Source organism: Juglans microcarpa x Juglans regia, chromosome 3S (assembly GCF_004785595.1).
Source record: "Juglans microcarpa x Juglans regia isolate MS1-56 chromosome 3S, Jm3101_v1.0, whole genome shotgun sequence".
Classification (NCBI taxonomy): domain Eukaryota; kingdom Viridiplantae; phylum Streptophyta; class Magnoliopsida; order Fagales; family Juglandaceae; genus Juglans; species Juglans microcarpa x Juglans regia.
In genome coordinates this window covers 982,920-1,009,848 of record NC_054599.1, presented here as the reverse complement: position 1 = coordinate 1,009,848, position 26,929 = coordinate 982,920, and the positions used below count along the sequence as shown (strand labels likewise).

General features: G+C 32.7%; 2 protein-coding genes across 2 annotated transcripts; both read left to right on the top strand.

Moving 5' to 3' along the window:
* The first annotated feature begins 2,402 nt into the window (after positions 1-2,402).
* LOC121257822 (low affinity inorganic phosphate transporter 4-like) lies at positions 2,403-12,904 on the top strand. Its single transcript, XM_041159070.1, has 2 exons — positions 2,403-3,909; positions 12,846-12,904. The coding sequence occupies exons 1-2, from the start codon at positions 2,403-2,405 to the stop codon at positions 12,902-12,904; spliced, it is 1,566 nt and encodes a 521-aa protein (XP_041015004.1).
* Positions 12,898-15,798, top strand: LOC121258003 (plastid division protein PDV1-like). The gene is made up of 2 exons (XM_041159319.1): positions 12,898-13,299; positions 14,987-15,798. The coding sequence occupies exons 1-2, from the start codon at positions 12,967-12,969 to the stop codon at positions 15,476-15,478; spliced, it is 825 nt and encodes a 274-aa protein (XP_041015253.1). The 5' UTR covers positions 12,898-12,966; the 3' UTR covers positions 15,479-15,798.
* The last annotated feature ends 11,131 nt before the right edge of the window (positions 15,799-26,929 follow it).

Here is a 26,929-nt window from a genome sequence, read left to right as displayed (position 1 = left end):
AGAAAAATTTGAAATCACTATCGAGTCATCGACTCAAATGCATGGACTATCAGACTTATGTGGGGGATTGTAGTTATTTCATATCAGAATGAGATCTATGACATTATTAATGTTTTGGTGCCATAAATTTAAATTTATTGCGATTTGTAATTTTAAATTTAAATTTATCGTTTGTGATTTGTAATTTGATTTAGTCATTGTATTGAAAGTTTAGCTTTTTAACTTAATTTTTAAAGTATTTTAGATTTTTTTAATTATTATTTTTAAATATTTTTAAACATGGGTGGGCCAATCTAAATTTCAGATTGGGCCTTGGATATTGGGTTGTGGGCCTAAGCCCAATCTGAATAGGACAACTGGGGCCAGTTGCTGGGAACCCCACTTCTACTTCGATCGAAGCTCCGAGCTCCGACTACAAGCTTCGAACTTTGATCGAAGTCGAACTCTGACTTCGATCGGAGTCAGAGTCAGAGTAGCTTTGACCTTCGACCCTAGTCGGAGTCGGAGATCAGAGGTGGGCATTTCGACTCCGTCGGAGTCGGAGCCCACCCCTAACTACAAGTGCAGTTTGGAAGTGGATTGTATGCATGTAGCTCATCCTATAATCCTTTGAACCAAATGTAGTAATTACTAACAAATGAATTTCCTTGCGTAAGAGACAAAAGATCCTTCTCCAATTGAAAAATTCTGGGACCATTACTCTATGTGAAAGAATCTTGCAATCCTTTCCATATTTCTCTTGCAGCGTTCAAACCAATGATACTCTGAGCAATTTCCTTAGAAACCGAATTGATTACAACGAAATGATCATGCTATTGCATCGATACCAAGCAACATAAGAAGAATCTAATTCATCAACTGATGTCGAAATTGTACCATCCATGAATCCAAGCTTTTTTTGGCACCCAGCGCTAGTTGCATCAAGCGTCACCATGTGTAGTAATTGTCTCCCTTGAGGATGTGAGTTACAAGAATTGTGTCAGGGGAATCTCCAATCTGTAGAAAAAATGTGATGGCTGAGTCATCGATAGTTAAAGACGATAAAGAAAGACCCATTTTCAAAGGAAGGAAGTTAACCTAATATGATACCATGTTACAATTCAATAAAATGTATTTCATATATATAATCTGAGTTATAGAGAAAATGAACTCTGCTATTTCTAAAAAGAAAAACTATATGCACACTTCAAGAACCAATCTTGCTAACCTATCATGTGTTTACACATGTGTACTAACATGTACTTCTAGTATATTTCTATAAGCCTCTATATTTGTGTATTTTGATACCATGTCCCAGTTACTAAATGGGACAAAACACAAAGATTTTTGTGCCATTTCCTAAGACAAGACTATTATATATATATATATATATATATATATGTGTGTGTGTTTGTGTGTGTAATTTAACTTGAAAAACATGACAAGACAAGCGACGAGGATTTCAAGTCTTGATCATGTGTTACTTAGAATTCCACGAAACTTCTACATAAGATCCACAAAACCTCATGGACCTATATGTAAATCGAATATCCTAGTGTACGTGTTGCTTGAAGTGAACTCGCGCGCGTTTAGTTTATCACGCCACGAGTATATGAGTTACATGATGAGAGACGTTGTCGATCATCGTGTCCAAGAAAACCGATCATGATGCGGAAATGTATAGCCTGCAATAACGTCGACCTTTGGGATTATACAATTTGCATCATGAGTACTGCAATATGCGCCATCGATGATTATATATATGCCAATTAATCTCTCAACGTGCATCAGAACTATTATACTGCATGACAAGTACTATTCCTGCTGGAAAATGACTCGATCCGGTCTTTTTAATTATGAAATATATATTGTTTTGAGCTTGTAGAAGGTTATGCTATATCATGATCTTGGTATAATATTTGTATATATATAGGTCTTTGATTTTGCAATTAATTAATAATTAATAATAGTGATAATAAAATTATATTGGCTCTATGAATTACTTAAAGTTAAAGTTTTCTATATACTGTCATTAAATATTGCAGAATAACATGATGATCTTGATAACTTCATGGGGGGAACAAGTAAAACTACCAACTAGCTAGCTAGCTAGCAGGATGATGATTGTACAAGCCTTGGGATGGCTGATCATTAATTAACCAATCACACATCATATTTATATATTAAGCAATAATTAAAAAGTTGTCAGATTTCATCTCTAGATACATGAGGTATATCCATTATTATTGTATCTATGCAAATAGAATATCCTTGGAAAACCTAGGATTAAACGTTCTTTATCATTCTATCAGGGAACAAGTATAGATTGACAAAGTTATATATAAGCTAGCACAGAGTACTAGATAAACCCAGCCGGCAAATAAATTAGTAGCATACCACAAAAAAGAAAAGATCATCAAAATATGTCTTTAGCTGTGCTCCAAGCCCTCGACTCTGCTCGCACACAATGGTACCACATCACCGCCATCATCATTGCTGGAATGGGGTTCTTCACAGATGCATACGACCTTTTTTGCATCTCCACGGTCTCAAAACTCTTGGGTCGCCTTTACTACTACGACCCTAGCACAGGGAAGCCGGGAAAGCTTCCCGTTAATGTTAACAACACTGTGGTTGGTGTTGCCTTAATTGGCACTCTAACAGGTCAACTAGTCTTCGGCTGGCTTGGTGACAAACTTGGCCGTAAAAGGGTTTATGGTATCACTCTAGTTATCATGGTAATTTGCGCCATATGCTCTGGCCTTTCTTTCGGTGCAGGTGCAAAATCTGTTATTGGAACGCTTTGTTTCTTCAGGTTCTGGTTAGGATTTGGCATTGGAGGAGATTACCCCCTCTCTGCCACGATCATGTCTGAATACGCCAACAAAAAAACTCGTGGGGCATTCATCGCCGCAGTGTTTGCAATGCAAGGTGTGGGGATTATATTCGCAGGCCTAGTCTCCATGATATTGTCAAAGATCTTCCTTTGCTACTGTCAGGAAGTCGGCCCATTCAAAGAGGATCACTTGCTTTCTACACAACCAAGTGCAGATTATCTATGGCGGATTGTGCTTATGCTAGGAGCTTTTCCGGCACTCTTAACTTACTATTGGCGAATGAAAATGCCCGAAACCGGTCGATACACCGCCATAATCGAAGGGAACGCAAAACAAGCAGCTGCAGATATGGGAAGGGTTCTTGACATTGAAATTCAAGCAGAACAGGAGAAGTTGTCTCAATTCAATGCTGCAAACAACTATCCGTTGCTCTCTAGGGAGTTCTTTCGGCGGCACGGGCTTAATTTAATGGGCACCACGAGCACATGGTTCCTGTTGGACATAGCCTTTTACAGCCAGAACTTGACCCAGAAGGATATTTTCCCGGCCGTGGGTTTGATAAAGAAGGACGTGGAACTTAATGCTCTCCGAGAAGTCTTCGAGACATCGCGTGCTATGTTTGTCGTTGCATTGTTTGGTACCTTCCCTGGTTACTGGTTCACCGTGTACTTCATCGAGAAGCTGGGTCGTTTCATCATCCAACTTGTCGGTTTCCTTATGATGTCTGCCTTCATGCTCATCATGGGTCTTGAATACCAGTACCTCAAGAGCCATGGCACAACCTTTGCAGCTTTGTACGGCCTAACTTTTTTCTTTGCTAATTTTGGGCCAAACAGCACCACCTTCGTGCTTCCAGCTGAATTGTTCCCAACCAGGCTGAGGTCGACATGTCATGCTCTAAGTGCGGCGGCCGGGAAGGCCGGGGCAATGGTTGGAGCATTTGGGGTGCAAAATTATACTTTGGATGGTAACGTAAACGACATTAGGAAGGCCATGATATTTTTGGCATTCACCAACATGTTGGGCTTTTTTTTCACGTTCTTAGTTTCCGAGACCAAAGGACGCTCGTTGGAGGAAATATCGGGAGAAGATGGCGGCGGTAACACAAGACATGGCTCTAATAGACCCACGGTGACTCAGACCACTCCTGGAGAGTACCGGAACTAATTACGGGGAGAGGACTACTAGTACGTACGTACGTCATGAAGCATGCATATATGCAAATTATCTTGGATTATAATTATATATTTGTGTAAATTATAAAATCTTGGATTTTTAATATGGAAAATACTATTATATCTATTAATTTATACGATTTACTTTACCCCTTTGCATATTAAAAAAATTAAAAAAAATATATTTTCATAACAAAATGGTACTCAGAAAACACAAAAGAGGATCGGAAGATATATCTTAGATTCTCTCTACTCTTTTATGTTTGTGTTTTTAATTTTTTAACAATCTACCTGGTACCATCAAGAGGGCAAATTGAGTGATATAAATTAGCTAGGAGCATAGTAGGCTAGTAGTTAGCATTGTCCTTTTAATATATATAGCCGTTACAGTACTAAATACCTAAAAATATGTTCCCTACCCTACTGATAGTAATATTCTATATATCATTAATTTAATTAAGATTGTGAATATATTTTTATGAATGGAAGTGGTACAACCACGTAGAGATCTATCAAAAGTAAATTTACAAAATAGTATAACTTCATATGATACGTTAGATATACTTTACAATAAAGTTAACTAATTTATAATTTAACGTATTATATCAAGTCATGTCAATTTATAAGATCTAAGCTTTATGGCTATACTACTTTGCTTTTATGAAATCACTTTTATGATTAAATTATTTGTCATAGCTAATACGCCTCTATTAAGTTTTAGGCGGGAGAAAAATCCCGAACACTAGAAAGCTCGATTTGGAACACCAATTTAATGTGCCTAGCTTGCACCAGATAAAACAAAAAGACTATTAATTAATGAAAAATTGGAAGTTATAGATCATCAGAGGTCCAAACCGCCATATTCAAACATGTACATGAAGAACTGGCCGGTAATTGATCAGTGTTTTCAAGAATAATTTGTTGTTTGTAGAAGGCGTTTTTGGACCTCATGTATTATAAAGAAGTTTTTTGGGAAATTTTTAGAAATAAAATGTTTTTAGCGATGATTTTGAGAAATTAAATTACAAAAAGAGAGTGAATAAGGAGAATTTTTAAGAAGCATCTAATTAAAATGTTTATTGTATGGGCCGCCGGAGTGTTGGAATGTTTCTAATGCATGTCTTAGAGCATTGGTATTGGATTAGCCAAATGCATTTTCATCTTTAAATCTAGTAAATATCATCTATATTTGCTCCACATTGAATTAGCTAAATTGTTTTCATCCAAACTTTAAGCTACAGTAAATCTATTCTTCTTTTCAAATATGAAAAGAATTATAACAAGTCTAAAAGTATTTTTTGAGATTATTATATTATAGATATGAGATTTTTATTCATATGAAATTTTACCATCTATATACATATAAAATTATTATATTATAGATTGTTAGATTGTGAAAATAAAAATGAATATGATTTGTTGTAGGTTATTGAAGATTATGAAAATAAAATAAAAATTAATTAAAAAATATAAATAATAAAAAATGATAATATTTTATTGTTATAGAGAGTGTGATGACTAATCTAATATAAACTTCAAGTTTTGAATGATTAGCTAAAGGTGAAAAAGTTACATATTAGTCAAAATTTGAAGAGTAGGATGATCAATCCAATGCTAATGCTCTTAAAAGTCTTTTTCAAGCTGCTTTGATGGCATTACCCATGCACCTTGTGAATGCAGGCTTTATGCTAGCAAATGGCGGCCGGCTGATCATGTTCATATTGTGCTTATATGCTTGTGGTTAAGGGCATATCCTTAATTTATTTTATTACGGGCAAATAGATCAATATCCTTAAGTATGTAGCTTTCTTATAATTTCTTGTACGTCGACCATTAATTCGCCAGAATATAATTTTAAAATGTTCTCAATCCCCCAAAACTTGGAATCGATTAATTAATTTTGTTCCTCATTTCGTTTTAATCCCTTCATAGACCAATTACAAAATAATTAGCAAGATAGAGTGCACAAATAAATGCAATCTAGAAAAGATCCCTAGCTCAAAGTATATACTTGTCTAAATATATTTGAGGGTCTCGTGTTTATAATAAAAAATAAAAACTGCATGATCAATATTATTAAATGAACTTTACAGTATTTATCATTATTCAAGTGAATATTGTATCACCAGTACTCACTACCCATTGATATCATTGCCGGAATGGACTGATCTTTTAACTTTCTTCTTTTTCTCTCATATTGTTTGGGGAAATGGAATAAAAAAAATGGAATAGTCCAAAATTAATGAGAAAAAGAGACTCCAATATCACGACCTGGAACTCTTCAATTTGTTCACAATTAAGCAGGATGATTATCAGCATTTGGATTGGGGTGTACGTACGTACCATGCATGCATACCGTTTGAGGGCAGAAAGTTCTATAATATATATTTATATATATATGAGAAAATATATTTGTAATCGTAAATTGTGCAACCGTCACATAATCGCTTTAAAAAAAATGAATAAAATATGAGATCCACATAAAAAAAAAAAAATTTATTTTTTTTAATAGTGGACTCCGCTCTTTTTCAAAGCAATTATACGGCATTTACGCACTTCACGGTTGTATCTAGAATTACTCTTTAAAAAAATAAACAACAAAATAAAAAAGGGAAAAGGCATAGAAAACACATGAAAAAGAAACACACGAGGGAAAGACGCATTCTCGTTCTCCATCGCACGTCTAGCATTTTCGACCCCAACATTTCATTGTCACGAGTCATCGTCGGCATTATCTCTAGTAGTTTTGAACACTTCATCTCTGCCAGTCTTCATCATCATTTGTGGTAAGTGGGTTCATTTCCCCCATTGGTAAAAAAAAAAATCCTCTCTATTTCTCTCATTGTTAAAAAAAAACCCCCCGTCTCTGTTTCTCTCTCCCAACCAGAAATCCTCACGAATTCAAGAGGATATAGAAAATAACTCTCTTTCAAAGGCTCTTGTTACTGGTTTACATGAGCAGGAAGAAATCTTTACCCATGAGAAGGAGAACTTCACCCAAACGCTCTTGTGATTTCCTTGAGTAAGAAGGGTGGGCTTGAAGAAACTAAGAACTCTAAGTCAAGCACATCATTCTCTTTAAAGGTGACTTTCAACACTAATATCCATCCAGAAAAATAGCCTCTTCAAAGGGCTGGTATCGATACTAAATTAGATGTGTTAGATACTTGAGAGGATATTGTAAAGAACTCATCTTGGGTGGCGACATGGAGTTGGGGGATGGAGGAGTTAGGGTTTAAAAACCCATCACAGGGTGCGACATGGAGGAGAGGAGGAGGGAGATGGAAGGGGTTAGGGTTCAAAAACTGGGAAGGTGAAAATTTAGAGAGATGGAGGAGGGAGATGGAGGGGGAGCACGAGATGGGTTTCAAAAACTGGGAAGGAAAAATTTCTAAAACGCATCCTATTAATTTCCACGTATACTCCCGCGTTTATTCGTGCGCATCCCTGCGCCAACTCTCCTGCATACAGAGTTTTCCATATCCCTTACATATTAAAAGCAGCTATAGGCATATGAATAGGAATGAATAGTATTTTTGTTTGACACTTTCTATTCCACTTATGTCCCTATATAATTCATTGTTATTACAGTTATGCCCTTTAATACTCTGTACATGATGAATAGTATTTTTTTCGTCCAATTTTGCCCTTTGTTTTCACAAGTTCCCATCTTTTTGTATTTTTCTTTCCCTTACCGACTATGTAAAGTGTATTTTTACGATGTTTTACTTGTCTCTTTACAGCTTTCTTCTTATCCAAAGGTTGGTCGAAATTTCTTTCCCCTCACTTTCTCACATTTCCAATGTCTTTTACTCCCCACTTTTTCACACAAACTTTTGGATTCTTCAGCATTGGAATTTCTCTTCTTGGTTGTGAATCTCGTCGTTATGTGGGTATGAGTTTTCTTCGTCTCTCTTCTCAGTTGAAGCTCTTTGGATTTTTAGAAGCTGTATAGAAACTCACATGTATAATCTGGGTTAGCCTTCATTTGAAATAATGCGATCAATAGATATGCATCAACTTGGATGAAACCAGTCATCAAATCAAACGAAATAAACTCTATATAATATCTACTTAGATCTAAAACAAATTGGCGATAAAACGATTTAACTGTTAACAAACACCAAATCGGACGAAACAAGTATTATGTAATATATGTTTAAATAAGAAAAATGGTGATGAGACGATTTAACAAACAAAAACAAGTGAGATCTTAGAGATCTTTACACCGACGCATTGAGACGGCGTGAGTGAAACCAAATTTACGTAAAAAATTGTGCTTATAAACTTGGTGATTTTGGTATGCAACTCTCATGAGCTTGTCAATTAAATGATGATCTTGTATGTTAGACCATTTATGTAAATAATGGTATTTTTAATTAGGTGTTGTCCAGAATCTGTTTTTAAAGAGCTTCTATTTAATGAATTGTTATTATTATATGCTTCTGCGAAGAGATTTTAGGACTTTTTTTCCTTCAACCAGAAGCTACGTACAAGGGGCATACATGTCAGCTTGCACGTAGCTCCCATGCTAGTGTGTGTGTGTGTGTGTGTGTGTGTGTGTCAAAGCGTCAAAGCATATGCAGTGGCATATATATGCATATATATTTAGGACTGTTCATCTGGGTTCCGACCCGGGACCCTGGGTATACCCAGACAGGAACCCGGATGTCAAACCTGAGCCAAAACCCAGACCGGGTTAATCCGGGTCAGAGCCGGGCCAAAACCCAGATGAATCTGGGTTTTTAAAACCCGAATTCCGAGTTCCAGGTTTAAACCGGTTTCTTTTTTTCATCTTTTTAACATAAAACCTATCTATTGTTTATATGATAGATTCCGGGTTCCGTTGAACCCAGTTTTATTTTTTATTTTTTTTTTTGGTACAGAAAAGCCTATATATATTGTTTATATGATATTGATGTAGCATGAGAATGATTTTATAAAATAAAATAAAATCAAATCAAAATGCATGAGACATTCATGATGCAATCCACAACATATTACATTGTTTGAATTAATTTGCTAAGAATATTACAAAACAAATACATTATTTTAATCAAACACCAATACACAACAATAAACTACAAAGCTTTGTCTTCTATTTTTTCATACTCCTTATTCCATTATTTCCTGAAAGGTTTTTTCTTCCTCATTAGTTTCTGTCTCTGTACAACGTGGATTCATTGTCTCATCATTGATGCTACTAGAACTCCTGAAACCATCACATGGAAATATTATTAGACTATTGTCAAACTAACAAGTGATGCTGGCATTCATAAGCAGCACATACTTATCAAAAAAAAAAAAAAAGCATTCATAAGCAGCACATTGTTATTCAATATTTGTATTACATACTTAGATACGAAAGTACGTACCTTAAAACTTCAATTGAATTAGAAGCATCAATAATAAAGGATGCAGCTCTGGAAACAGCCAAAACTGCAACTTCTTCTTACTCGTGCTTTTAAATTCTTTAACATATAGAGTAACAAAGCATTACAAAGTAGAAGACTCCATTACTCCATATAATATATGCTAAATGAATGAAATAGAGAGGGTTGCATACCTCAAAAGCTACACTCTTGACAACTTCAACAGTATAATGTCAACAAATTATACAATAAAAATATTCTAGGCTGCAAATAATGGACAGTCATAGTGCATTTATATAAAGAAAACAGTAACAACAGAAAGGCAATGTCTTATCTTACTAAGCTTGTTCAAAATTAATCCATATCTAAAAATTTCCAAATGATTCCCACAATAGTTACATCTCCCATTGAGAAAACTGTTTGGGGAAACTATATTTTACACATTCTAACTTCGACCGTTTTTAATTTACACCCTCAATTATGCAAACTATATTCCCCAACAAGTAGCTTCCAACAAAGCAAAATAAGAGATTTGAAATGTTGCAAAGCCAGTCTTTCTCTCCAATCCACATGTTGCACCATCCAATTAAAGCAAAGAGAAGCCATTATAGATAAATAATATAATCGGCAGTAGACATGGACAAATGTTTGAGAAGTCTACCTTTTTACTAGGACCAGTTGAAAGATCATCTCGACCTGCACATTTATTGACAACAATAATTATATGCAGAGAAAACATAAATCCAAATTCAAGCAAAATTTAGCACAAAATCTGTTATAAGAAAACTTATGCTCACAATCTAGATCTCACAAACCCAGATCTATACATTATTAGGAGACTCTGGTTATGGATATTTTCACTCTTCTCCCTTCTAGGTCTCACAAATCCAGATCTAACCCATAAAAACACTACACAAAGATTACTTCATTCAAATATTCACATCAAAATAAACCCAAAAACAATAGAGAGGACAAAAACCCAGTCGCAGAAAGCAAGCCAAGACAAAAAAAAAAAAAAATAGTAGATCTAGCAAAATAACAGGATATAACAGACCCAAATAAAAAAAAAAAAAAACCCATGTTTAAAAACAAACCCAAAACAGGCCCTAATCATTTCCCACATGCTTACAGACCTAAAACACTGTAAAAAAAAAGAGTTGGAAGTGTAAATACAAACCTTCGGTTTATCAAGGAGAACTAACACAAAGAATTTAATTTGGTTTTTGTCAAGTAGAAGATGACGGCCACGAGGAACAGATTTTCGATCGTCAGAGGAAGATCAGTGATAGGAGGTAGGGTTTTTGCACGACAGAGAAAGAGAGAGAGAAGAAGACGACGGAGCCAGTGAGAAACAGAAAATCGAAGAGAAGAGAGAGAGAGAGAGAGAGAGAGGACGGCGATGACCTAAGGCAAATTGAGAGAGAGAGAGAGAGAGAGTGAGAGTGAAAACATAGTGAATAAAATAGACCTTAAAATTAAATTGAAAATGTGTACAAAATCGTATAAATGCGAGTTTCGGATTTCTAATCTGGAACCAGCTTTAAACACTTGCATCCGGATTGTATAGGTTCGGATTTTATAATTCAAATTTCTGCCCTGATCAAATCCGGGCCGGAAATAGAATCCGGGATGAACAGTCTTATATAACGTTGTTCTTGTCAATATCCTAAGCTTTTGAATGCAATTATTGGTAACATATAATTAATTAGCTCTTGATCGAAATGCGTGCATGAGTCAAAACCAGTGAGGATCGGCAGCATTCAATGTACGTACGTGCGTACCAAGGCCATTTGAATGTTTTATATCCCAATTCGATAGACGATAGATCTCCATTTACTATGCCAAAGTACCGTATATATAAGAGTATGCTGCATGTTACTTTACTTTACCAGAGTATGCTTAATGTTGATCAAGCAATACTTGGCCGCATGGCGACTTGGTTCCAGCCACGGAGTGAAGCGACTTGCATGGAGAGGGGCAGTTTTCATAGTTTATGCTCGTCCGATATTGTCAAGCTTCCCTTAGGACAGGCAGTATCACCACCGGATTGAGTATGCATCCAAGCTCATCTCCGACAATGAGACCGAATTGGATATGAATCACACTGTATAAAAAAAAATATTTATGACTAGTTATTTATAACAAAAATAATTATTTATGATGAAAATAAATTTATTTTAACAGAAAATAATTAATTGATGATAAATAAATAATTTTCTTATAATATCAATCGTATTAGCCTACTACTTTGCCTTAGATTTAAGCTTCAAAACTATCAATGCTTGAAAAGGTGAGCACTGCCCGGCCTTCACGTGCAGCCCAATGACCAAATAAACAAAATATAAAAAATCGCATAAACAATTAAGATCGCAAAACTAAAAATATTCTAGGAGGTGCAAGGAATCGAGACGGGGAGTGGTGACCAGCCTGAGCCCTCTTCACAGCTACCCCTATACTCGACGCTAGTTCCATACAGTATAAAAAGATTGGGAGAAATCTCGGAAACAACACATTCTGCTTTTCACATGTTTTTTTGCTGATCTCCTTATCTATATCGGAGGTGAAGCAGAGAGGAAGAACAACTCTCGTAGTAGGAGCGCGGGAAAAAAATAGTAACAATGCTGGCCGCATTGCAGAGAAGCTTTTTTTATTGTTAAGGGTGGAAATTTTTTAGATCATGATTGAACTAGTTTGATTTGAAGATAGATAAATACATTTATGGGCCGTAATAATATTATTCAATACTACTCAGTTAAACTTTTCGACTACTATGACTCGTGTGTATGCTTAATGATTTTCTATATTATTTACTTAAATCATAATGGCTTGTATATTTCATATAATTATTTAAAATGAAATATGGTAGTCTTCTATTTTGATATAACTTTTCTATTGTTGCTAAAAGAAAAAAGAAAAATCGTTTTTTAATTGGGCCTACAATTCAATAAAGCATTTGGAAAACATATAAAAGAAAATGATAGATATATATCCATCATAAATTTCGCATATTTCTCTTTATAAACTATTGAAAATGATAGATCTCTTAAATTCGACTATTACCTTCCTCTCAAGAGTGGTGCGTAAACCACATGCTCCTCCACAATCAGTAACGGTTCTATACTGGAGTTTCGACTTATCTTTCGATTGTTACTTCATTATATTCTCATTTTTTCTAACTAATGATCAAGATAAAGTGGTCATAAAAGTCTCATTTAGCCAGTCCAGACTAACAAAATGTAACACACAACATTTCATTGTAACTTTTAGTCGTAGTTTTATAGTCTGTTTATCAAGCTATACAAAAATTGTTTCAAACAGTTTCCCCTTAGTATGAAATGGGTGGAAGCCAAATTTTTCATTCCAAATCTCTCTTTTTTATTTCTCTTGTGTTGCATTTACTTGTTTTGAAATGATTGTTGGGACTCACACCGTATTGAATTTATTATCTTGTAATTTAGTTTATCTATGAATTGTTTGTTTAGAAAATAATAATAATAATAATAATAATATTACTAAGTTTGAAATGCCAAACAGGCCCTAAATTATAACCAACGAAGGAGAGAGGCCCTAGAAACCTCAGAGCCTTCTTTCCTCCCGGATGAAATGACATGGGAGATGGAGCTGGATGAAATCGAAGCGATCTTGGAGAAAATCTGGGACCTCCACGACAAGCTCAGTGATGCCATCCACTCAATCTCGCGGACTCATTTTCTCAACTCCGTCAAAGCCCTGAGGAAGCCCGAGAAGATTAAGAAGCCCTCCTACGACGGCAAAAACATCCACAACGACGTCGCTGAGGGAGAAGATCGAGCCACCGGGTTCGTATTCGTCAAGGACTTACGGTCGGAAGACGAATCCACCATCCAGGAGGCCAAGAGCCTCAACGCCATTCGGATCGCGCTTGAGAACCTCGAGGACCAGCTTGAATTTTTCCATGTGAGTCGCTTGTTTGATTTCTGTGTGAGTGCTTTGGTTGATTTCTGTTTTCTTTTTGGTCGCGGGATGAGTGATAACGAACAGCAATTTTGATATTTGACCCTCTAGGAAATTAAGAGAAAAAGAGAAGGAAAATGCGGTTTTACCTTGAGAGCCTCATGCGGTTTTTGTGGAAGTTCAGGATTAGCCTTAATTATCTGACGTGAGTTATATCGGTATGATTCCTTATAAAGTTCATGCAGTCCTGGTTGGTTATGTTCAGTTTGGTTGCTGAGAAAATCTAAATGGAAAATGTAGAGTTGAGTAAAGATATTTTCACTCTCTTAGGCCTTCGGAGAAAAGCTAAGAACTTTCCTTTTTCTCTTTCTTGGTTTTTCCTTTGTCATATATCTGGAATAGGGTCTTTGAGTGAGACTGAAGTTAAGCATAAATTTTCATTCTGAGTAGCTATCATTTACTTTTGGCTGGACCTCATCTACGTACATGTTATTTAAAATGCAAGGAGGTTAGAGGAATGCAATCCTTGCAACGGAACACCTGACTAGGTGACCCATGAGATGAAGAATATAGACCATGTTGAGACTAGGATGGAGAAGGCTCTGATCTTAACTACTCCTGTGATTTGAAGGGGGAGCTAAAACTTCTTTAGAAGTGACTTGGTAGGGAGGGCTTATAGAGCATGTTCAGATGCAGGTAAATCATCAGTGTGGTCTAGAAACATCTTAATGTGGGGGGAAATGGTTCTTACAGCCTAGCCCAAGTACTTGGATAATGGCTTTTCTTACTTGAGGTAGTTGTACTGGGAGAATTATGCTGTAGGATGTTGGCTTCAAATGGTGAAAAAAAAATGAGTTTTCAAAAATCAAAATGTTGATGGTTGAATGGAACGCAGAAAAATGAGAACAGGTGTATTTGTTTTATCTCTGTATTTTGGGGTTTTAAGTCAATTTGATTAGCAAGACAGTGAGGAAATTGGAAAGGAAAGGAATTAGAACAATAGCTTGAATTATTTGTGGTGAGCTGTATTTTGTGGGTTTCTTGACGGTATCTTGTATTTTGTTTAGTTCTGTTAGCTGTAAAATTGAAGAAGGGAAGGAAAGACTCCACTTTAACTTGAGGGCCTTGCTTTGTTGGTAGCCATAAAGATAAAGAAACTGGTGAGTGGTCAACAAACTTTTTTCAGTAAGATGGCATGTATAGGGCTTTTCTTTTTGTATTTTGTTATTAAAAAAAAGTGAATATGGGATTATCTTTAATTGGAACTATCTGTGTTCTGCCTTGTGAGAGCCAACTTCTAAATTTTTATCTGACTGGAAATGGATGAAACTTGTAATTTTTTGAATGGACATGGCATGTACCTTGCTCTGTCTCAATTTCCAGGGCCTTTTGGAGGGCACTAACTGTCTAAAGACAAGTCTCATTCTTTTTGCAATATTGTAAAACAATGTTGAAACTGGAGTTCTGGTCCTAGTATGAAAGGAATGGAGTCTAATTTTAGATGCATATCAACTTAAATATTTGGGACGTGGCTTTGTTGTCAGTTGTGTGTTGGTGCTAGAATTCTGCTAAGAGAAGGTTTTTTAGTCTAGAATCCTTTTTTTCTTAGCTTTTGTTATTTTTTATTTTTTTCAAATGGGAATAAGAGTAAGAGTGACAGATTCCACATGGTTTTTTTTCTCTTTGACAGACCATTCAAATGCAGCAGCAGGCTGAGAGAGATGCTGCAATTGCCCGATTAGAACAAAGCCGGATAGTTCTTGCAATGAGATTGGCTGAACATCATGGTAAGAAATACGAAGTCATTGAAGAAGCTCTGGCATTTGTACGTGATGCAGGTCACTTTGTTTCACCTGAAAAACTTTTTGGTCACCCATATAGTCCATCTGGTGAGAAAGTTGTAGTTCGTGAAGAGAAGAGGTCTAATATACTCATCAAAGTTCTCGTTTCAAGTTTTGATTTTGCAAAGAAATCCCTTAAATCGGATCAAATGGGTGGGATACTGGGAAATGCTGCTCTTGTTGCAGTTAGCATGATTGCATGGCTGCATCTGCATCAGGTAGCTTATAAGAACCATCCACAGAAGCGCGAAGATATCTACGGGAATGGAAATCCAAGACAAACTTCTTGGCCGGAGGAATCATCACAAAATCGGTTGGATGTGTTGGCAGGCAGGGGTTGAGGCGAGAAATTGAATTCTGCAATGACGCAGGGGAATGCTGATCTGATTTTGAAGAAGCTTCGCTTTGTTGTCTTTCAAGCCTCTCCCACGAAAGTTTTTAAAAGGGTCTGGCAAACTAGTAAGGAATTAGGACGATCATGATTTTGAGAGTTGTAGATTGTTGTTGGAGCTACAACTGAGGCTATTAGAGTGTGATTTCTATTTTATAGTCGTTTCCTAACTTTTGGTCCTCTTTCCATTAGTTTTCTGGATTCTGTGTATGTATATCTCAAACTTTTGGCCTATGGTAACAATCTGTACGTGAATACGTTTTTCTTGCATGCGCTTTTCGTATTGTTCCATCTCTCTTCAATTTGTTTTGAGCACTGACATTTGATTACTGTATTTTCTTGTGGAACTCATTATCGCTACGAAGTTGGCACTCTTGACAAATTCCAATTCCGAAATATAGGATTTTGTCAAATCTAAACAATCAACTCAACATTGTAACTGGGCCTCATACTTGCAAAACAATCTAAACTGTTGTGACGACTTTGGGTAGTGATTCAAGCAGATGGGGCAGGTTTTGTGAAATTTACATATTGTAAGTAGAAAGAAGGCCCAGTACCTCCAAACAACAGCACTTAAGAAATAAGCGTACTGGGTCCACATAGAGTTGAATCTCGAGCTCGACAACCACGTTTGTGTGACTTCTGAGTATGACATCAACTAACACGGAGCCATAAAAAAACCACATTTGTGTCAACCAAAATTTTCTGAGGAGCCACGTTTGTGTCAATTATTTCTCGAGCATGGGTAGTGGTCTATGTATCTTTATATACAAAATCATCTGTTTTAAAGAATGATTTTGTATATGAAAAAAACTCTCACATTAGTTTATGCATCTTTGAACCAAATAATAATAAAATATTTTTATTTTTTTGTTTTTTATTTGTTTCCTAAAATTATTTTTTTATATATATTTTACAATTAACATCCACTTTGTATTATCAACTTAATACAAATTTTATGTTATCAAAATTATCTTAATATAAATTCTACAAAGTTGATTTTAATAGGTAGGAGAGAGAAAAAAAATAGTAAAATAATGTTTGAAGAATGAATAGTACTTCTTCAAATTTGAAGAAATATTATTTATAGCTATGCAAAAATTTAGAGATGCATAAGCTAATGTAGATGAATTTAAATACATATTCTTTAAATTTAAAGATAAAGATGAAGATAGAGAAGCTACTACTAATACTCTTTAGCTGTCATGTTCAAACCACTTTTTATGAAAACACAAAAAATATGTGATTGGTGACAGAAATACTACAATCCTTAAGCATGGGGAGAAAATATCAAAAAATCACTATTTATTACCTCGTTTGTTTTCAAGAAACATATTATTTCATATCATCTTACCTCATTATTATAATTTTTCTAAATCTCCACATAAAATAAAATAAACAATTCAATTTTTTTAAATCTCAAAATAAAAATAATATTAAAAAATATATTCTAATAATATTTTATTTAATTTTTTAATTTTAATCTCATCTTATCTCATCACCGATAACAAACGAGCTGCGAAAGGAATGTCGGAAAGTTTTGTATCCCTTTTATGCTTGCTTTTCGCTCTGTCAATGTCTTCTTAATTTGGTTTGTTACCCATAAAAATAAAAAATAAAAAAAAAAGGTTAGAAGTTTGAACACATAATTAGCCCCATAATTAATTTTCAGCTGTCTAATCCCTAACTTTGACTTCCTATTGGATGTTGGGCGCATGACTCAAAAATCCCTGGCCTGGCCTGGCCTGGCAAGGTACATGTAAAAGAAAACCGGATTCCCTTTTAGAAGGTGAAAGACAAGAAGAAATTAACATCCTTACCTTTTTGTTTCTCTCTTTAAATTTACTATATTTTTTTCGTTTTTCAAATCACATGATCACATGAAATAGTCAAAGAACATATGTATGTTTTCGGTGCAGGGTGTAAAAGTTGCCTGAAATATTAGGTCATGAGCTTTGAAGGAAAGTTGGATTTTCACATTTCTAATCAGCTCCAGTACCTTTTGTTTTCGATCATTGATTATTGTCAACTTTTCTTCCTTATTTGCATTCGATTAGCAAGTCATGTTACGCCCAACATATCCGCTGTTTGTTGTACAAAAATTGGATATATATGAAAGATTGTGTTTTAGATGCGCACCTTGAATAATGCATACCAATTAATTTATCGAATGGTTAATATCTTTAGGGTCGAAAAGCCTAATGCCCTCTCTTTTTTTTTTTTTTTTTATACATAGATACATGACGTGCTGCATGCATGCATGATATATATGCAATCATGCATGCACCCATGCAGGATAAAAGAGTGCTTCCAAGTGGATGCATGGGTACTATATACAGGATGGTCAAACAAACAAGTTGATTTTCAGACTGGACGGTGGTCAACATATATATAATGGGCAGGCATGCAGGTAGGTGATGATCAGGCCGCCTATCGATTGAGTTGACCTTTGATAAGATTCTTGAGCTGAAATGTTTATGATATAGTTTCCACCATATGTAAATCATGCATGCATGCTAGCTCAATTTGGTGAACCATACAGATACATATTATATTATATATATATATATATCTGCCTTATACTTAAAAGCACTTATAACATGAACAGTAATGAATAGTAATATGAACAGTAATAAATAGTCTTTTGCCATTGTTTCTCTATGAGTTGAGAATATGTTCGTGCTTGTGAATGCCAGTGTGCGACGGAGAGGGAAGGGAGGTTCGTGGTGTTTGCGAGAGGTGGTCGCCGGTGTGAGGTGGTGGAGGTGCGGTGGTCTGGGTGGCCGTGTACGGTGGCGCAACTCGATTGGGTTACCGCAAGAGAGAGAGAGGGGTACGCGTGGGGAGATCAATGGTAGTTGGGTTGGTTGTCGGCGTGAGGGGGACTCACCTGTGGTGACGGTGAGGCTGGGTGGCCGCGTACGGCGGTGCAACTAGAGAGAAATGGGAAAAACCCATTTTCGTTGGGTTACCGCAGGGGAGAGAGAGGGCTGCGCGTGAGGGAGATCGGTGGTGGCTGAGTTGGTCGCCGGCGTGAGGGGGACTCGTCGGTGGTGGCGGTGAGGCTTATTGGCGCACAGCAGCGCCGGGTTGAGCTGAAGGAGGATTGGGCGTGGGGAAGAATCGGGCCAGAGGAGAGAGAAAGAAAGTGAGGAAAAAGATTTATTATAATATTTATCACTATTATATATAAAAATAAAATAAAATCATTAAAATATTTATCACTATTATGTAAAAAAAAGTAGATTCTTTAAAGTGGATCTCAAATATACCAAATTGTTTTAAAGATATTGTGCAGATTTTACTCACTTTAAAATTATATAAATAATTTCTCTTGTTAAAATTTATATATAAATAATTTCTCTTATTAAAACACTGATTTAAACTAATTTAAAATGTAAATAATTAAAATATAAATAACATATCATACATAAACTATCAAATTTAATTTATAAAATACTAATCTTTCATCATTAAATAAATGATGAAATTTTATTAAATATTTTTAAGAAATTAATCTCAACCCTTCATTTTAAGTCCTTAGATTTGATCTAACAATAGAAATTTAAACACTGATTTAAACTAATTTAAAATTTAAATAATTAATATATAAATAGCATATCATACATAAAGTATCAAATTTAATTTATAAAATACTAATCTTTCATCATTAAATAAATGATGAAATTTTATTAAATATTTTTAAGAAATTAAAACCATATAAATAATTAGAATTTTAACATAATTTAAGTATAATAATATCCTTAATTAACTAAATAAATAGCATATCATACATAAACTATCAAATTTAATTTATAAAATACTAATCTTCCATTATTAAATAAATGATGAAATTTTACTAAATATTTTTAAGAAATTAAAACCATATAAATAATTAGAGTTTTAACATAATTTAAATATGATAATATTCTTAATTAACTAAATTAGGCAAACGTGCGTGGGGAAAGAGAGAAAGGGAGAAAGAAAAAGTGGAGAAAATGGTTTTTGGGTTTTAAATCTCAACCCTTCATCTTCAATCTTCATATTTAATCTAACGGTAGAAATTTAAATATTGATTTAAACTAACATAAAATAGATAATTAAAATATAAATATTATATCATACACTTAAAATCAAATTTAATTTATAAAATACTAATTTTTTATCATTAAATAAATGATGAAGTTTTATTGAACATTTTTAAGAGAAAAAAACTATCTAATTAATTTGAATTTTTAATATAATTTAAATTTCATAATAAATGATGAACATGAATAAATAGTAATTTCACTCTTATGCATTAGACTATTTTAATATTTGAAGTCATACTTTATATATAACACTGCTAGTATATATAAATATATATATATATATATATATTTATATATTTATATATAGTATTGGTTTTGTGTTATGCAAATTGGCCACACACACACATATATCTGTCTCCGATTGTGAGTGCATGGGTCCAAACCTTCTCCCTGAACTAAGCTCCGATAGATCTGACCTTTTGTGTTCTTTTTTTTCTCTAATTTAATTTAATGGAATTTCATGTAACCTAGAAGACAATGACCAAAAACAACAAGCAACAAGTTGTTATGAATGGTGTGATATTCTTATTTCATATTGCAATTCAAAATCATTAGTTTTGTGTCATGAAAATCGATGCCAAGTGTAGATGTAAAAGTTTAGCTAGACTAAGTGATTAAGTTGATAAATTTGGATAGGATTAAGTGACTAAAATGATAGAGTTTATCATATCATTAAGAGTACTAATAATGGGCTCATCAAAGTTAAATTTTGGTCAGGGAATAGATAAGATGCAAAATAAAGTACAACAATAGACTCAACAAATGAACAGTGATTTTAGCCACACATTATATCACTGGCCAATTTGTTGAGCCCATAGAGCTGGCCAAATATTATTTTTGGATTAAAAAATTATCTTCCCGTGCGTGTTCAATTGCTTAAAATTCTCTTACGTACGTGAGGTGATTAGTCCACAATTTATCATTAACGTTGAAAAGTCACGCCGAAGGAACCATTTTTCTTTTTCTCTTTTTAATCTTTTCAAAACTTATCAAAAGAAACAAATGAGACAAAACATGATCAAAAGTAACTTGTACTGCTTTAGCTAGGTGCTAAATAGTCTGGAAAAAATATGAGTTGAAAAAACTTTAATACAACAATAAAATTTAATATAATCATAAACTTTAATACAACTATAAACTTTAATACAACCATATATCAGTTGAAAAAAATGATTGTTGTAAAAAATGACTATTAGAAAATTTTATCCGTTGGAATAATATTGACGTTAGAAAATTAATGTGCAGTTTTTTAATAACGAATAAATATTTAAATTACAATTAGAATTAAAAAAAATGAAAAGTTTAAAATTAATATTTTAATAGAATAGTGACAGATTTGTTGAGTCTGTTATTTGATGTTGTTGAAAAGTGGCTAGCTAAATTTGTAAAAATGAATTTTCTAGTCAAATTTTGGCCAAATTTTGCTAAGCCCACTACTAGTGCTCTTAAGTTGGTAATTTTGAATGAATTTTAGATGAATGTAAATTATTTATTGACTTTATCTATAACAATATTAAGTTTATCTATAAGGTATTAGAGGTTGTTTAGATAAATCATTTATGTGAAAATTGAGTCCACAAGGATCTGCACTTATCTAGAACAAAAGCTAATCTGAAATCTGTTACTGCAAAGAAGATATATCTCGAAATGTCAGCATTCCGTCAGCGATAGATTCGCTCTGTCAGCAGAGTTCTATTGAAATTATAACTTCTTTCAGATTGTTTATTTAAATGATCCTATTGGTTAGGATTGGTAGAGATTCAGATCTACATATTTTCTAGAGTACTTTCTAGTGCATATTTTGGTGAGAAAATTTCTTGAAAAATTTTCATACTGTTTCTATCAGATAGTGGTACTTGAGTGTGAGAAAATTCTCTTGAAATTTTTTTAGTGTTTTGTCTCTCTTTTTGAGTGCGTGCATACTCTATGTTGGAGTTGAGGTGATTGAGTTCAGCCACTGAAGTCCCAGGAGAAAAGTCAATATTTGAAAATTTTTAGAAGTTCTAGTTGCTACTATAGTAGAAGACAAATGGGTCATTTATCTGGTCAAGTAAGAGTATCAATTGATAAAGATTTTATAATTGAGTTTTACTTGTAATTAATTTCAAATAATAAAATTGATTTTTCTGGGTTTGGCTGTCCTGTAGGATTTTACTTTTAAAGAGTTTTTTAAAGAGTTTCCCTTCATAATCAAAATTAGTATTACACACTTTGTTTATTTTATGTTATTGTTTAATTAATAAATTGATAGCATATTTGATGACTAACTAATTTATTAAGTGAATTAGTAGATATTTTTAATGTAATACAGAAGTACTTGGATAATTTCACCAAGATAATACAAAACCTTAACACATAAAATGGGATATATAGGCATATTGTGAGAGTATCCGTTGATGTAATGTGTCTTAGTGGTGTGGGGGACCAAATTGTTTTAATGCAACAGTACAACGGAAGGGGCTCCGAAGTGGTGTCCCTGATCTTCATTAAATTGCATTGCAACAGTTCTTATAAGTTGGGTTGAGAGAGAGAGAGAGAGAGAGAGAGAGGGGTTGGAATGCAGGCTATTGCAAGTTGCTAGCTGTTAGCTTACATCTTCCATCGTCAACTCAATTCCCCTGTTTTCTGCAAAAAAAGCCTGCAATGTAGCCGTCATTTACCCTCACTCTCAGCGACAAGTGGCTCCTTCCCTTGTCTCCACCAACTACCTTTTCCGCAACCCATGTAAATTGTAAGATTCCAGCTAAAATATAATGAATTCTTTCACTCCCAAGTCGAATTGGATTGACATGCCAAAAGTTCATTTTTTAGGAGAGATTTAAATTTTAAATTTTTAATATTAATTTTTAATTTAGTGTATAACAATATGATTAGAAAAATTTTATACATTGTACTATTATTTATTTTCATCTAACTAAATATGATATGACATATTTATTACTATTAAATGATCATTTATTACATGCTTCTTTGTCATCTAATAGTGATGAATAGGCCACATACTATTTAGTATAATCAAAATAAAATGAGAGTATGGTGTATAATATTATTCTTATGATTAATATCTTTTTTACCAAATTATAGATATAATATTTCAAACATAATTAACGATAATGCCTTGAGAGAGAGAGAGAGAGAGAGAGAGAGAGAGAGGTGCCTATATACAAGCACAGCTATGCCAAGTGTTGTTAACATTTATTTGAAATAGTGAGAACCTGATTTTAAGAGTTATGATTGCACATTATTTTTCTCAGTGTGGTGTGCCTATATATGATTTTAATAAGTGTGTTGTGTGATATGTATGAATGATAAGTAGTAAAATTTTTTAAAAATTTATATTTTCAATTATGACGATATATATTTATAATTTTGTATAATTGTTTAAAATTTAAATTTGATATATATTATCTTATTTAAAATAAAATTATAAAAAAAAAAAAAGAATTATACATGTGATTACTCTGTAACAACAATAGTACAGTAAGTAAAGTAAAAAAAAAAAAAAAAAAAAGTAATGAATTAGGTATATATAATAAGATAGGCTATGAATAAAAGTTGTCCCTATAAATGAAGCATTTACGGTATAATTGTCAGTTCTTGCCAAAAGCAGATTAAGGACAGAAAATAATTAAGATGGAGAGTATTCCAACGTCCCTACGTAGTACTACTGCGTATTGATCACAATGTCGAGCTTGTGTAAATGTAGCTACCAAATTTACGAGCAAACATATTACATTAAGTAACATTAATTACTATTTTATAAACTTTTTTATATAAAATTTCAGGACTCTAGACTTACGGTTTAAGTTGCGGTGGTATGCGTTTCTCCAGGGGTAATATATATATATATATATATGAATAATGCTACTATTCTCTTTTATTTTGACTACTCATTTTGACTTCTTCTGGATTTAATTTTTTTTAAAAATTTTCTTCTTTTACTTATTGGTTAAAGAAGTGACTATTAGTATATTAATATTTTTTTACTTTTTTTAACAATTTTTAAAAATGTTAAAGAAATATGAATAAGAAAATTAAAAAAATAAATTTTGTTAGGGACACGCTCAGCTGTTGGCGTATCCTAGCAGCGCGCACTCTCTCTCTCTCTCTCTCACTCTATATATATATATATAAATTAGTAGCTAATAATATCTGGGAATTTATAATGCTGTGTCGGTCAATTTATACTCAAACAATGTAACTGAATATGCAATAAATATTATCGACAACCATATCAAAGCAGAAACTGTGCAAGTTAATGGACAACATAAATACCATAACTCAGTCCGATGACCCCCTTCATGGGTACCGATGTCATCCATCAAGAAGATATTATAAATACTGGAAAAGGGATGAAGTGGTCATGTGGATATCCTTCAGAAATGGAGCCTATCCAATTCTAAAGAATTAATACATTGTCTTATTAAAAACACTTTTCAGGATTTTCGTAAGATATATATAGCTAGGCACGGTATGTCAATTTCATTGTAATAAATGTGGAGTAAGATATTCTCAATTTCACTTAAGATGTATATTCTAAATTGATAAAAGAAACTAATTTTTTTTTAATAATGTTGATCTTAGGACGTAAAAGTTTCACCTTTTTTTTTTTAAAGTAGGTAAATGCGGGATTCGCATGAAAAACTTAATTTTTTAAGAGTAATGTTAAATACAATTTTAGGATATGCAAGTCTCACGCTCTCTTTTTACAAAAAGTCGAGTTCATGATTAAAAAATAATTTTATCATTTGGATCCTTGATTTATCCATTTTTTTTAAAGAGAATGTGCAAGATTTTTACATTCTAAGACTATAAATATCATTTCTCATTTTTTAATAATGCACCTTATTTTTTTTTAAAGAGAGTGCATAAAATTTATATACTGTATGACTATATCTAGTATTACTCAATTTGTTTTTAATAAATAATTAATTAATGAATAAGAAAGATGGTACAAAGTTTTTTTTTTTTTTTTTTCAGAGAACAATTGAGACAAAAAAAAATATATATAATAGAGGCTGGTTTTGTTTTTGGAAGTGAAATTTCATCCTCATGATTGGTTGAAGTTATGAAATGAGATTCCGAAAAGTTATAGGATACTAAAGGAAAGGAGTTGCATGCCGCATGGATTCTAAATTTTCACCTAATACCATGTTGAAAAATGATTGTTGTAGTTATGAATTTATAAATGTTGTGTAATCACTTAAAAAAAATAAATAAATATAAGATTTACATGAAATAAATTAATTTTTTAATTGTTGATTTCACTCTTTTTCAAAACAAATTTACGATATTTATACACTTCACGACTGTATATATATATATATATATATATGTAATATTAAATTATTAATCTTATTAATAAAGTACTCTCGAAATCCAGGTGGGAATTATTTACTTAATTGCTAATTATATTGCACGTTTTCTAAACCAAACTATAACCTCCTTTGATTATACAGATAAGATAAGATAAAATAAAAGTTAAAAGTTGAATAAAATATTATTAGAATATTAATTTTTAATATTATTTTTATTTTAAAATTTGAAAAAATTAAATTATTTATTATATTTTATATAAAAATTTAAAAAAATTATAATAATTATATAAGATAAGAAGGTTATGAAGCGTTAGAGTTCACACAACGGCTTACACTCTTATACCCAGAAAGCTTCATTTACCATCTGATCTTGGGTTTATTATCCATCTATTTATGGATTGAGATCTCTTATAATTTTTTAATCCGAACATTTGTTAAAATTTAAAAATATTCAGACCGACATAACATGTACGTGGACCTTAATTAAATATTGTTGGTAGGTAATGCAGATTCCAACCAAGGCTTGAAAAATCGGATAAGGACCAATTTAATGACGACAATTTTGAATCGATTATTTTAATATTGATAAAAAAATATTAAAAATTATATATAATACAATTCAAACATTTTATATCTTGTATAAAAAAGTATAAAATATAAACTCATTGACTAGTTTTAATGAAAATATGATAATAATCTAATTAGTTTTAATGAATATGCAATTTATGTATTTAACCTCAATTATCAATATTGTTTTTTGCCTCATATACGAAGACCATAGAGACCATTAAGTTATAAGCACATGTCAATTGTAGTACTTTATGTTGAACTACAAATTTAATATAAAATATTGATTTATCTCCTTTTTTTATTCACCTAAAGAAAATAAAGAACTACATATTTTATCTTTTAATTTTTCTGAGATTCTAATATATTTAGAATACATTGATGAAAAAGTTAATATATATTTAGTTATGTCATATTTTTGTACAATAAGTAAAAAAAACTTAGTTCTTAGACAACATAAAAATAAATATAATTTTGAATCGAATGGAATCGGCTAAAATCAATCAGAATCGGCTTGAATCGGTCGGTTGAAGTAGTTTAGTGAACGATTCAAAAAGTTCATTAAAATCGGTTCGTTTTCTTACCAATTCAATTTCAATTGGCTTGAATCGAAACGATTTTTTGAATCTTGATTCCAACATTAAATATAGCAAGGTCTACTTGCTATGTCTACATCTCTTATAATTATAGAGTGATTTGGATATAAAATTATAAGAAATCATAATCTAGTTATCCATACTTCAAGGATGGTATGTTCTTGAGCAAAGTTTTTACCTAAAAAAAATTATTTTACCATCTTTAATTAGTTTTGGCATGGGATTAAGTAAAAATGAAAAAAAAAAAAAACTTCTCTTGAATTATTTGATATCATATAAGAAAATTAAAAAGATAACTACTAAAAAGTTAAAAAATGTATATATATTAGATACTTTCGCAAGCCTTTTTTAGGAATTTTGCTTTTAGATGTATTCAAGCACATCTCTCTGCAATAAAGATAATCTTTCTTGGGGCTCAGAAAAAAAGATAATAATAATAATAAAGATCTTTTCTTGGCACTTTTTTAAAAATAGCACCTCAAAAAGTTGTCAACGCTTCTCTCTCAATGCACAGTTCACAATCTACAAAAGGCATGCAGTATCAGTACTTTACCTTGTGTCAGAACTTGTTCCACACCCTCAAATGGGATCTTATCAAATTATAATTTATTTTTAAAAATTATTTTATTTCATTTTATCTCATCTTATTATTATAATTTTTTTAAATTTTTATATAAAATAAAATAAATAATTTAACTTTTTCAAATCTCAAAATAAAAATAATACTAAAAAATATATTCTAACAAAATTTTATTTAATTTTTTAACTTTAATCTCAACTTATCTCATCTCATATCTGAAAACAAGTGAGTCCAATTATATTTCATTTC